General features: G+C 41.1%; 2 protein-coding genes across 3 annotated transcripts; both read left to right on the top strand.

The window, feature by feature from the left end:
- The first annotated feature begins 3,287 nt into the window (after nucleotides 1–3,287).
- Nucleotides 3,288–4,587, top strand: LOC124108044 (ubiquitin carboxyl-terminal hydrolase isozyme L5-like). The gene has a single exon (XM_046466401.2). The coding sequence runs from the start codon at nucleotides 3,382–3,384 to the stop codon at nucleotides 4,366–4,368; it is 987 nt and encodes a 328-aa protein (XP_046322357.1). The 5' UTR covers nucleotides 3,288–3,381; the 3' UTR covers nucleotides 4,369–4,587.
- A 3,011-nt stretch (nucleotides 4,588–7,598) lies between these two features.
- Lyzl6 (lysozyme like 6) lies at nucleotides 7,599–11,963 on the top strand. Of its 2 annotated transcripts, XM_046466400.2 has the most exons (4): nucleotides 7,599–7,830; nucleotides 8,677–8,835; nucleotides 9,843–9,921; nucleotides 11,037–11,963. In XM_046466400.2, the coding sequence occupies exons 1-4, from the start codon at nucleotides 7,692–7,694 to the stop codon at nucleotides 11,104–11,106; spliced, it is 447 nt and encodes a 148-aa protein (XP_046322356.1). In that variant the 5' UTR covers nucleotides 7,599–7,691; the 3' UTR covers nucleotides 11,107–11,963. The 2 variants fall into 2 exon arrangements, with proteins under 2 accessions (XP_046322356.1, XP_058442076.1); XM_058586093.1 differs by lacking the exons at nucleotides 9,843–9,921; nucleotides 11,037–11,963 and having other exon boundaries at nucleotides 8,677–9,429.
- The last annotated feature ends 1,128 nt before the right edge of the window (nucleotides 11,964–13,091 follow it).

The following is a 13,091-nucleotide window of genomic DNA, read 5'->3' as shown; positions in this document are numbered from 1 at the left end:
CTGTGCCCAGCTTATGGAATAGTTTTAATATTGGTGAATTATGTATATCTTCATTTTATTGCTTATCCCAACACAGTCAGCTCATAAAAGAGCACTCAGACATGTGCAATAAAAACTAAATCCATGCTGGGGGGTATAGCTCAGTGGCAGAGCACTTTCCCAGCACATGTGAGGCACTAGGTTCGATCCTCTGCATAAAAATAAATAAAATGAAGTTATTAAAAAAACCTAAATCCAGTCATCTGATATTTTGCTAACTATGTCATTTGCAAACACAGCTTGATACACAATTACAATTTGTATCCTTTTAAAGATCCCTTCAGAATCCATCAGGGTATGAACACCGAATATATTTTATTTATTGGTCCCTTAGTTTGATGTATAACTTGTAAATATTTAGACAGATGGCCTGGAGTCTGCATTTGTCCTTTTACCCCAGGCTGCACATCCAGAATTGATCTTTGTGTCCCAGCTTGGATTTTCCACTTCTCTGAAGGTATAGGACTCCACCCAGGGCTCATGTATGTCACAGATGCTGGGCCTTGGGGTGGGGTGGGGCCCTCTGGTCCCTCTTCAAGTGCTGACATCATCACCCCCAAGATTTTAAGCTGCAGAGAGGCCTGACAGCAGGTAGCCTAGGCCCTATGAGTTGTCCCTCTTGATAGGGGATCTAATTTTACAAGGATAAATTTATCTGGGTCATCTGAGGCACCTGCAGAATTCTGACGATAAACAGTACCTCATAAAATGATACCCATCTTCCCCAAGGTTCTGCCTCCACCTTGCTTCCCCTGACTTCCTACCCCAGGATGCAGGGGCTGCTGCCCTGCTGAGAAGGGAAGTGAGTGTTACAGTCTAGGGGTGCTGAGTTCATTATCTCCAGTCAGCAAAGAACTGAAGATCAGGACACAGAGATAGCAAGCAAGCAGCAGGTTTATTGCAAAAGTGACCATAAGGGACTTCTCCAGAGAAGGGGCCCTGGAACTAGGAGTCTGGTGGGGAAGTTTTGGCCTATTCTTTTTATGGTCTCTGGAATTTTCTCCTTTCCATATCCCTTCCATGTTCATACTCTCCTCACTATTACTGATTGGTGCCGTCTCTGTCCACGCATCTATTTTCGGTTTTTTTGTTTGTTTTTTTGTTTTTGTTAGATCCCCCTGCTTAGGGACACAAGTACAGAAATATCTGTCTGCTTGGGTCCCCAGCTTGTGTCCACAAGCAGTTAGTCGACCAGGAAGTTTTTGTGTTATTTATTTATTTTTGGTACTGGGGATTGAACCAGGATGCTTAACCACTGAGCCACATCCCCAGCCCTTTTTTATATTTTATTTAAAGACAGTGTCTCCCCGAGTTGCTAAGTGCCTTACTAATCTGCTGAGGTCCTTTTGCCTTTTGCCCCAGGCTGCACAACAGAAGTGATCTTTTTGGCTTTGAAATCGCCATCCTCCTACCTGAGCCTCCCGAGTTGCTGGGATCACAGGCATGCGGGAAGTTGACCTCATTAGAAGATCCTCTCCATGCTCTTTTGTTTTGGCCCTGACCCTGACTTCCTCACTCACCATCTTGCCCTGGCTGCCTTTGCCCTTCCCCCTATGGGGGGCACTATGAAGATGGCCACTAAGAAGCCCACATTACTCTACATAAATCCTAACATTCTGTCTCTGAGGTTGAGTGGCGATTAGTGACAAAACTCTCAGCTTTTCTTTCTTTTTTTTTTTTTTTGCTACAGTTGGAGGAAAATTCTCAGACTTCCTTGGTAACTAATGACACTGAGAGATGTTGTGACCTTCATGGAGAGGTGATATATTGTTAGTTCACCATCTCATAGATGGTTAACCTGATAATCGGCTATAATAGGCAGGTCTCCTTTGGTGGCATGTGACAGAAACCCAATTCAAACTTGTTTATGAAAAAAAGAGGTATTTATTGAATATTAGAGATATTTATTGAATCTCAGAGCTGCAGAAAAGGAAGGGTGTGTTTGAATTCTAGAAAGGATGGACTCCAAGTCTGGCCCAGATGCTACTGTCTCTTCATGGAGGCTTAGCCTCTGATGTAGGCCGTATCCACAGGAATTAAAACTACCAGCCTCTATCCCTGCGCCCTAAGGCTTCCTTTGAGAAGCTGAGCTGCACGTAGTTTCAATTCAAAATATGTGGATTCACAGACCATTTTTTTCACCCCAAGGAGGCAGGATCCTATGACTGGCAGCTCCCACCAAAAACACCTGTGGGGAAAGGGGTTTCCCCCCTTGTGGTCCTATTCCCAGAAAGGATGGGAGGCAGAAGGATGGAGCCCTGTGTGGCCCAGCAGGCTCCCACACACTTGTCACCTCTCCTCCCAGGCCCATCTGCCATTTCCGCCTGAAGCTTGGTCAGTTTGCGTGTCTCGAACCAGCGTATTTCCAGGGGAATTATGTCACAGAACCTGAGTTCCAGAAGGCTGGAGTTGCCAGCGCTCCTGACTTCTTTAGAACAAGGAGGGGCATTAGCCAGGTGGGGCTTGAGTGTGCTTGGTGAGGAAGAGGTTCCTGCTCCAAACCGCCTTGTTCTCTAGATTTCACAGAAAGCCCTGGGCAGAGACTGGGACCTGAGGTCAGAGAGGGGCGGGAAAGAGGTAAGCTTCAGAAGGGGTGGGTGGGAACCCGCGTTCTAGGGCCACTGTCTTCTCTGAGAGAACCCAGAGGGGACTTCGTGGGTAGACCTGGAGCTCCCTTCTTCCCAGGCTCAAAGAGGGGGGTCTCTGAGGGAAGCCTCTGAGTTAGGGTGGGGAGGGTTGCGAGGGACATTCTTAAACTAAGCGACGATTTGTTATTTGCCTGAAATTCTGATTTAACTGGACATTGTGTAATTTTATTGACTAAATCGGCAACTCTGGGGTGAGGGCTGTGAGAGAAGTAAAAGAATTGTCTCCAGGCTCGGGCTAATCCAGTTTGTCATCAAGCTTCCTGCCTCTCAAACTCAGCACCTGCTGATAATTCTTGCTCAAACCAATCTATGATGGCTACAAAATGTTAATGGGTACAGGGCTTCATTTGGGGTTGATAAAGATGTCCTGAAATTGATTGTGACAATAGTTTCATATGTCTGGAATTGAATTGTATACTTTTGATAAATTATCTATTGAATTGTATACTTTCAATAAATTAATTATCCATTGTGCCTTATAGCTCAATGAAGCTGATATAAAAACACTGTTCAAGGTCTTCTTGCGCTGGGTCGCGCTGCAGGTGACGGCGCCCGGAGGCTGTCGGGAAGTAGGCGGGGTGACGTGTGGTTGACGAGCTCGGCGGCGTGTTTGCTGAGATCTGTGGCCGGCGGCAGCTGGTGCGGGGGGTTGCCGAGAACGCGAGGTGGAGCGGGGCGGTGTGTGGCCGGGGCCATGACGGGCAATGCCGGGGAGTGGTGCCTCATGGAAAGCGACCCCGGGGTCTTCACCGAGCTCATTAAAGGATTCGGTTGCCGAGGAGCCCAAGTAGAAGAAATATGGAGTTTAGAGCCTGAAATTTTTGAAAAATTAAAGCCAGTTCATGGCTTAATTTTTCTTTTCAAGTGGCAGCCAGGAGAAGAACCAGCAGGCTCTGTTGTTCAGGATTCCAGACTTGACACAATATTTTTTGCAAAGCAGGTAATTAACAATGCATGTGCCACTCAAGCCATTGTAAGTGTGTTATTGAACTGTACCCATCAAGATGTTCATTTAGGAGAGACATTATCAGAGTTTAAAGAATTTTCACAAAGTTTTGATGCAGCTATGAAGGGTTTGGCACTGAGCAATTCAGATGTGATTCGACAAGTACACAACTGTTTTGCCAGACAGCAAATGTTTGAATTTGATGCAAAAACATCAGCCAAAGAAGAAGATGCTTTTCACTTTGTCAGTTATGTTCCTGTTAATGGAAGACTGTATGAATTAGATGGATTAAGAGAAGGACCAATTGATTTAGGTGCTTGCAATCAAGATGACTGGATCAGCGCAGTACGGCCAGTCATAGAAAAAAGAATACAAAAGTACAGTGAAGGTGAAATTCGATTTAACTTAATGGCTATTGTGTCTGACAGAAAAATGATTTATGAACAGAAGATAGCAGAGTTACAAAGACAACTTGCAGAGGAGGAACCTATGGATACAGATCAGGGTAGTAATATGTTAAGTGCTATTCAATCAGAAGTTGCCAAAAATCAGATGCTTATTGAAGAAGAAGTACAAAAGTTAAAAAGATACAAGATTGAAAATATCAGAAGGAAGCATAATTATCTGCCTTTTATTATGGAATTGTTAAAGACTTTAGCAGAACACCAGCAGTTAATACCTCTTGTAGAAAAGGCAAAAGAAAAACAGAATGCAAAGAAAGCTCAGGAAACCTAATGAAGAGGATGCTTTGGGATGTGTACACATTTCTGCTTCTACACTTATTTTCATGGCACCATTAAGTATAAGGAACTTTGAGCAACATCCTAATTGACTCAATGCACGTTTGGCAATAGTACCAGTCTGTCTTGTCTTTAATGCATGGATTAATAAACTTTTCCCCTACCTGCATCATGTGCATGCAGTGCATATTAAATAAAAATAATACTGAGAGTGCTTGCCCAAATTCCGTTTTTTTGACATTGGATCTGAGAACTCTTATTGGTATTCTGGATTGATAACTACAGTATGAACCTAGAAAATGCACAAATGATATTCTTTACCTGTAATGTTCTGATTAATCTTTTGATTTTTTTTAGCTTAAAATTTTTTGATTTTTAAATGTTAAATCTTAACTAAATCTTCTGTTTCTTCTTATCATTAATGGAAAAAATCAATATTTCTGTCTTTGACATGTGTTTTGAGAATCTTAAAACTAAAAATTTCCTCTTATACCACTTATTTGATTTTAATGCAGATCATTTGAAAAGAGCAAAAGTAAAATTTTTAGTGATTTTCATTGTTGCCAATAGAAAAGGTAATAAGCATTGCAATTTTATTTTAACAAACTTTCTTCAAGTGTTTGGGGTTATTTTTTAAACCATAGATTTATTGTAGGAAGATCTGAATATTATGCCTCAAAACAAAATTTCAAGTTAAGAACAAATTGTAATTCTTAAAGAGTTTTGGTATTATTACCAATTTGGCAACCTTGTCAAGTTGTTAAGGTGAGTTTTTATGGAAAATTTGAGGTTTGACAATTCAGGTTATCTGCTTTAAAAAAAAGATGACAGTGGTGATAGAGGATCCTCTGTGCCAATTTGAACAAAATTAGTATAGCTCAGTTTCCAAGAGCCATGTAATGTACAATTTGCTCACAAAGATTTTTTTTGGTGGGGGGAGTTGTTTTCATTTTTATTTTATAAAGTACTACTGAACTATATTCTTGCTTGTAATTTTCTTTTCCAAGTAAACTCTAAATGAAATTTTATAAAACTTCTTTTTATAAAGGAAATAACCCACTTTTTTCTTTACCAAGCACATTTTTGAAATTGATATGTGAGTTTTTAACATTTTATTATTTATTGTAAAATAAATTTAACATAATTTATTTTATTAGGTGGAATGTGTACCTATCATCCAGCTTCAACACATGAATTTTTTATGATTGTTTTAAAGCTTACTAATTGTGGTATTATTAAATGACTTAGAATTAATGCAGGGGAGACCTGTGGTAAAATTGAGTAGAAAAATTAATGAAATATTTTTCATATATAATTTCAGTTGAAAGTACTAAAAATATTTAGTTTTTCAGTTATTTGTGAGTAAATATATTTTGCTCTTGATATGGTAGTAATTATGGAGTGTTTCAAAACTGTGATACAATTTTAAAAAATGGTTTTCTAAGGATGTTCTTAGGCTCATCTCAATCTCATTCATTTATTTCAATTTAATTTCTATATTTTCTTTTATTGAGGCTTAAATTTTGTAAAGCAATGCCAGGATTATTGTAAAAAGTAGTATCAGTAATCAGATAAATCAATGGAATAAAAGACAGGACCTAAAAACATTAATTTTTATCTGATCACTTGATTTTTACAAAGGTGTCAAATAATCAAACAGGAAAGGAGAGTCTTCAACAAATGTAGGTAGGATAGTAGAGCTGAATATCCACTGAGGAAAAAAGGAATCAAGAGTTCCCTATCTCACAAAAAATTATTTGAGTTGAATCATAGATGTTTTTGTAATAGCTAAAAAATATAAGTCTTTTTTTCCCAGAAAACATTGGTGCATATCTTTATGACTTGAGAGTAGCCAAAGGTTTCTCGGGTCATAGAACACATTAACCATAAAAGATCCAGGATTAGGTTTCATCAAAATTAAAAACTTGTCATTGAAAGACACCTTTAGCAAGAGTAGCTTGCATAGAATGACATCTTTAAAAGAGCTTTATAAATTTAGGTTATAGGTATAAGGATTTCTTAAAAATTTAATTTCTTATAAAAGTCCATGATAGGATTTCCATAGTTTAGGAATGGTTTATCTGCTGCTTCTTTAATGATTGCAAATGCATTGTGATACTTCATGTTTTTTTTTTTCTGCTTGTGAATAAAGAAGTATGACTTGTCCTTGTCTTGGTCCTATATATCGCTGGTTTGAAACTAAATCTGGAAGCTAATGAGTAGAGAAAGTGGAGGAATAAAGAGCAATCCAGAAAAAGAAAAAAAAAATAAATAAAAACACTGTTCAAGGTTTGGCCAGCCGATGGACCTTTGAGCTAGCCCTTAAGTCTGACATGCCTCAATCCATATTTTGAGCACTTCCTTACTTGTTCAGTTCAAGACATTTCAGAATTATCTCATACCCTTTCCTGCTCTAGCTTAGGAATTGCCATACTCCTAGGAATCCTGGGCTCATTTTGTGGGAAATGTGAAACCAAGACCTGGGCATTTATTATTTTATTTAATCATCATGTCTTCCCTATTAAGTAAGTATTAACATATCTTCATTTTATAAGTGAAATTAAGTGTATTGCCAAAGTCACGCAGCAACCCAGCCTTTGAAAGCAGGTGGTGTGAATCCAAAGCCCTTTCTCCAGTGTGAGCCTGGTTATTTGAACAACCATGTCACTCTGACTTGCTTTAAGTTACCACATTGGAGTGGAAACAAAAGGGTCGAACCTTCAACCAGCCCACCCCACATAAGGCAGAGTATGTGTCTAAGGGTGAGGGGTGGGGGAGGAACTCACCATCCAGTGTCCTAACTCTTTTCTTTTTATGGACCTAATATCTTTATTTTTTAATGTGCTGCTGAGAATTGAACCCAGTGCCTCACACATGCAAGGCAAGCGCTCTATCACTGAGCCACCACCCCAGCCCCAGTGTCCTACCTAACTCTTATTCTGAAAGGACATGCTCAAATAGACATGCACAAATGCCAGTGAAGCATAGTTTTCATCAATCTCCCTCCTAGCCGCAGGACCCAAATGTGGTTGGTACCTGAGTGTCTAGTACAGAACGACCTACAAAGGAAATCAGATTGGCCTTGGTTTTTAACTATCAAAGCTGAGAAAAGGGTACATGGAGGATTATTAGAGTCTCTTTTTGTAAATCTTTAAATTAAAATATATTTATAAAACAATAGATGAAAGGAAAGAGACTGGGAATAGTGAGCAAGGAAATTTATTCTCTCCAGATTCTCCAGGTTCTAAAGTGAAAACCGGCAAGAAGTCTGTGAGACAAGACCTGTAGGCCCTACTGGACACCCTTTCCCCTCTGAGGATGACCAGGGTGCTGCACATCACTGTGGCCTGCTGCCTCCTTGTCATAAATCAGGCCACTCGCATGCATCGCTGTGAGTTGGCCAGGGTGCTGTACAAGAATGAATTGGATGGATATGAGGGTTACTCCTTGAATGACTGTAAGTGCCATGCTTTTTAGCCATCTTTCTTTCTCTCCCATTCTTCTTTTCAAAGCCAGGAAGCTTTTCCCAGCATTTCACATTCCTGCAAAAATTATTAATTGAACACTTATTATATATCAAGAACTGTTTCAGAGTCTAGGGATACAAACAAATCCACTTCCCTACACACACACACACACACACACACAGTATTACATCTGGTAGCGATAAATGCATGAAGAAGAATAAAGTAGTAGGGTGTGTGACAGGTGACACTGACTGTTCTGGATGGAGAACTTAAGGAAAGACTCTCTGAGGAAGTGACATTGAGCAGTGCTTAATGAAATGGAAAATCTGATCAACCAAATGCCAGAGGAAGAAAATTCCAGACACAGGAAATGGCTGGTGCAAAGGTTTCATGTCTCTGTGTGGCAGGGACATCTCCCTTTTGGTCTGGAATTTGTGCAACTGTCTTGCAACACTTTCTCTTTTTTACATTGCTTTGTGGTTTTTAAGGTACATATTATCATTCTTATACTAAAATTTCCTTGAAAGCAACATCTATAGTTGACCCAGTTAATTTCCCTTGTTAGGCTTTGCATATTTCCTGACACACAGTAGATATTTAAGAAATCAGAAAGCATGGGTGGATGGTAGGGTAATGAATGGCTGGTTATATTGATTGGTGGCTGGAGGGACCAAAGAATAAGATGAGATGCCCATGATCATTTCCAGCCCTCCAGTTCCATCTAGCCTCCCAGATCTTGTTCCTTTCCTCTGAATCCTTGTCCTCCTTTCTATGCCATCTCTCTCCTACTCAGCTAGGTCCTCCCTAAATCCTGATTCTCTTCTCCCCATCCTAAGGGATTTGCCTGGCTTTTGTGGAAAGCAAGTTCAACGTCTCAAAGATAAATGAAAATGCAGATGGCAGCACTGACTATGGCATCTTCCAGATCAACAGCCACTACTGGTGCAACAATTATCAGAGTCACTCAGAAAACTATTGCCACGTGGACTGTGAAGGTTTGGCCTGGGTCCCAGGGTGGGAGGGACGAGAGAGGAGACCAGGCTGTACTCACAGGACTTCTCTTCCTACCCACAGCCTGGGCACGTCCTTAGAGAGTTCTAAGAGTCAGGGAATCCCTTTACTGAGCAGAGGCTTGGTTTACTGGCCCTGTTACCCATCCAGTCAAAGGATTCTACAGATCCTGAAGCGCCAAAGTTGGTTGTACTTTACATGCTTACCTCATTCTATCCAAATTTCCATGCCAGTTTTCCATTCAAAACTGTTTGTGATTTCCACTTTACAAATGAGGAAGCTGAGGACCAAAGGGAGAACTGAACCTGAGGTGATGGGATGCTTATTATCCCATCGACTTGTGAAGCTGAGGCAGGAGGATGGCTTGAGCTCAGGAGTTTGAGGCCAGCCTGGGGTGACATAGTGAGACATCATCTCTGAAAGAAGAATGGCATTGAATGCAACTTGTGGCTTGAAGGCTCAAGTCTAACCCTTCAGTAGTATGCAGGGATACCAGTCTGACCAAAGGCCAAGTGTAAACTCCTCACCTCAGAGGTGATCCAGGAGACGTGACAAGGCCCAGGACTCTGCCCCTTACCTCCTCATTACTCTAATATTTCTGGAATCTTCACCTAAAGAAATATTAGGTTCTAAGAAATAAGAGTTTCCCTCATTAGGCAGGATTTTACCTTGATTCTGGGCTGCCTCTTTTGGTATTTCTTTTCCCTGGAAACCCTGAAAACTTTGGGGGAACCACCATCTACCCTGACTAGGAAGAATGGTAGTGGACAGGCCCAAATAGTGTCCCTCCTGCTTCTCCTGCCCACAGCACCAGCTACGCCCAATCTCTAGTAGTCATTATAAGAGCGTCTAAAAGAACCCTGGAAGGGAGTTCTAATGTGGATGAGTTCAAGCCCAGGTGGCAGATCCTGTGCAAGGAAGGCCAGAATCTGCCTCCGTCTTTATGATTGTCCTCTGTACTCTTAACAAATGTTCTCTTTCCCCCTGATAGATCTGCTGGAACCGGACCTTATCTCGAGCATCAACTGTGCAAAAAAGATTATATCTGGACAAAGGGGGATGAGGAACTGGTGAGGAGAGAATAATGGGCAGGACCCCAAGGAGGAGGAGTGGCAGAGAAAGAGGCCATGGGAGAGGCTCCTGGGGGCACTTTCTTGTAGAAGTCTAGAAAAATGTGGGATAGTGATCTGGCTTGGAAATCTGAGAAGACTTGGGTTTGGTCCATTCTCTGATATTATACTAAACAAAACTATTTTGATTGCAGTAACAGAAAACAACTTGAGCTAGCTGAGGGAAATTTATTCTGACAGGAGAAGGTGTCTCACTGAGCCCACTGAAAGGGTGCAAGCTAGACCTCAGAAAGAGAATGCAAATAGGACTGGAAACTGCCAGAAGCTTTCCATGGCAGGTTTCTGTGTCTGTTGGTGCGTTCACTTCACTAATCTCTATGTAGACCTGCTTCCTCTGCCCCCATCCACAAGCCTATCAAAGTTCCAAGTTTATGAGCTGAAGTCATAAGCAATTAGAAGGAGTGGCTAGACTCAGTCCTAGTCCAAGTTCTATGACAGAGAATCTGATTGGTTCAGTTTGGACCATGGATGTTCTTCCTTGGTCCAATCAGCTATAGGCATAGGAAGATTTAAGCAATACAAACATAGCTGCCAACAGGTAGGAGCTGCTCAGTTGGGTAGACATCCTCAAAGCTTCCAGCTCCTCAATGGTAGACGTTCACTAACCTTTTCTGTGCTTCACACTGGACATGCAAATGGTTGCCCCTGCAAGGTTTCTGAGTTCCTTACAGACTCAAACACCTTAGAAAATGAGACATTGATGAGTATCCAGGCTGATCCTTTCTGAGAGTCAAAGGTTGCACGTGGGATTTTCTTTTCTTTTTTCCTTCCTTTTCAAGTAATCCTTAGTCTTGTAAAACAGTACTGTCCATTTTTGGAGGGAGATAAGGATTTGAAAATATAGAAGCATTCTGAATGAGGAAAGAGGGAAAGGACAAGAGAGGAGGGAAATTCAAAGGAAGAATTAAAGAAGCCTGGAAAACAAGCTAGAGAGCAAGTAATGAAGGGAATTCTTGCTGTTGCTCTGCAGGGAGACTCACCAGGAACTGGGACAGGTGAATGGAGAAGCTGCTGCTAAGTGGGAAGCAGGACCTATGTATTTTTTTTCTCCACAGGTTAGAATGGAGGTTGCACTGTGCAGGCCGGCCTCTCTCCCACTGGATGACAGGATGCCACCTGAGATGAGACAGGGTGCAGGCACTCTGTGGAGTCATTCCAAAATTCCTGTCCTTATTCGGGGATTCTTCACTTCTTCCTCTTTTCTCCACTTTATTTTCTTCCCTTCCCACTCACAAATAAAATGAAGAAACCCAGGGATAAATGATTTTCTTAGACTTCCTCCGTGCATCCACCCAGGCCCAGTATCCTTGCTCCTGACTTTGATTTGCAAACCAAAAGGACGACTTCTAGGGTTTTTAAAATGTACTAAGGTTTTCCCTGGGCAAGAAATATGTTAGTTTATTTATATTCACACACACACATTTGGGTTCTTACTACAGTAGGAGTGTACCAGATTCTGGAAGAAGGAAGACATAACTATTGTCCTTCGGGTGTTCATAATTGAGGCAGAGAAGCAGAAATATCCACAAACTTACAATGGACAATGAAGTGGGTAATAAAATCTACAATTATTGGTTTAAAAGAGTACCAAGATTTGTGTAATTCCCCCAAGACAACTATTTTTGAAGTAAAAGAGGAAGCTTAGAGGTAGGTAATGGGTGGGCTAAGGCTGTGGTATTTGAGGTGGAAAAAGTAGTGGTGGAACACAGAAATAGTGCCAGCTACCAATGATTTTTGGTTGCTTTGGTAGAATGAGTTAGAATCTAGATGATTAAAGAAAAAAGTTTTTCTGGATAGGATCCAATTTGCTTGGAGGGGGCTGACATGGAGTAGAGCCTATTTAAGGACAAGGCAAAGACACAGAAGAATGTCCTGCACATAGGCACCATCAGTAGTGTCGGATCAAACTGGAGTGTTATATGGGGTCCTAAAGCCTCTACCTCTGATCCCTAACTGCATCAGATATAAGACAAAAGAGTTGATTATTCAATGGTTTCCAGACCAGAAAAATGTTAAAAAAAAAAACCCTAAAATAAAGGTTTTCAACTTTTAATGTTAATGCTTAAGTATTAAAATAACTATCTTCTCTATTTCAGCATCTCTTCCTTAAATATTTTTAACATCAAAATTGTAGGGAGGTCATACATGTAGGAAAATGAAATATACTTTATTACAAAATTTCAGAATGACATGTTTTCCTTTTCTGATTTTACTGAGGATATGTGAAAACATCATAGACCAGCACAGATCTGAGTAGTGTTATTTAGAAACCAAAGGAGACCTGTTTTATATAGAGTCTTATCTGGTAGCATAACTGCAGCCAAGATATCTTCCCTTTCCCTATCTCCACTTTATGAATACTGTTCTTATTCCCAAGAAATAGAAACTTCACCCAAGATAAAACCTACCAGCATGGAGACATGCTGGTCTCTCCCTGATCTCTCATTGAGAGATAGGAGACAACTTACTGGCCCTTGAGATGGGGACATACTGGTTTCCCTGTTCTCTCCTTGAGAAGATAAAGGGACATGCTGGTTTTCCTGTCACCCCTCTGATAGGAAAACTGCCTGTCTCTGTTCCCAAGAAATAAATTTGCCTTCCATAAGATAAGGGGATGCTTAGTATGTCAGTCAAAACTAAACCCTCCCCTAATGTGCAGCCATGATTCTAGCCTATAAAAGGTGAGATTCAAAGGGTGCTTGCTGTTCTCCCTTGCTTGCTGCTGCTGTCCCTCTCTCTAGGCTCCTGACAACAAACTCGCTTCTTATCCCAGGTGTGTGTGAGATTAGTCCTGTGCCACTTTTCTTTTACTATCCAGCTCTGACATTGTAGGATTAAAAAGTGCTTTAGGAGCCAAGCATGGTGGCACACGCTTGTAATCCCAGTGGCTCAGGAGGCTGAGGCAGGAGGATTGTAAATTCAAAGCCAGCCTCAGCAAAAGCAAGGCGCTAAGCAATTCAGTAAGACCCTGTCTCTAAATAAAATACAAAATAGGACTGGGGATGTAGGTCAGAAAGCTCCTGAAGCTATTAGGATTTGAATTAAAATGCCTTTCTAGGATTTTTTACTTTTCTTTTTTTCCACTTGCTAGGCAAGTGCTCTACCACTGA

This window comes from Marmota monax, unplaced genomic scaffold, assembly GCF_021218885.2.
Source record: "Marmota monax isolate L192 unplaced genomic scaffold, Marmota_monax_Labrador192_F-V1.1 WCK01_AAM20220418_F8-fsc02546, whole genome shotgun sequence".
Taxonomy (NCBI): Eukaryota; Metazoa; Chordata; class Mammalia; order Rodentia; family Sciuridae; genus Marmota; species Marmota monax.
Note: the sequence above shows the minus strand (reverse complement) of the source record. Positions and strands in the feature narration are given on the sequence as shown.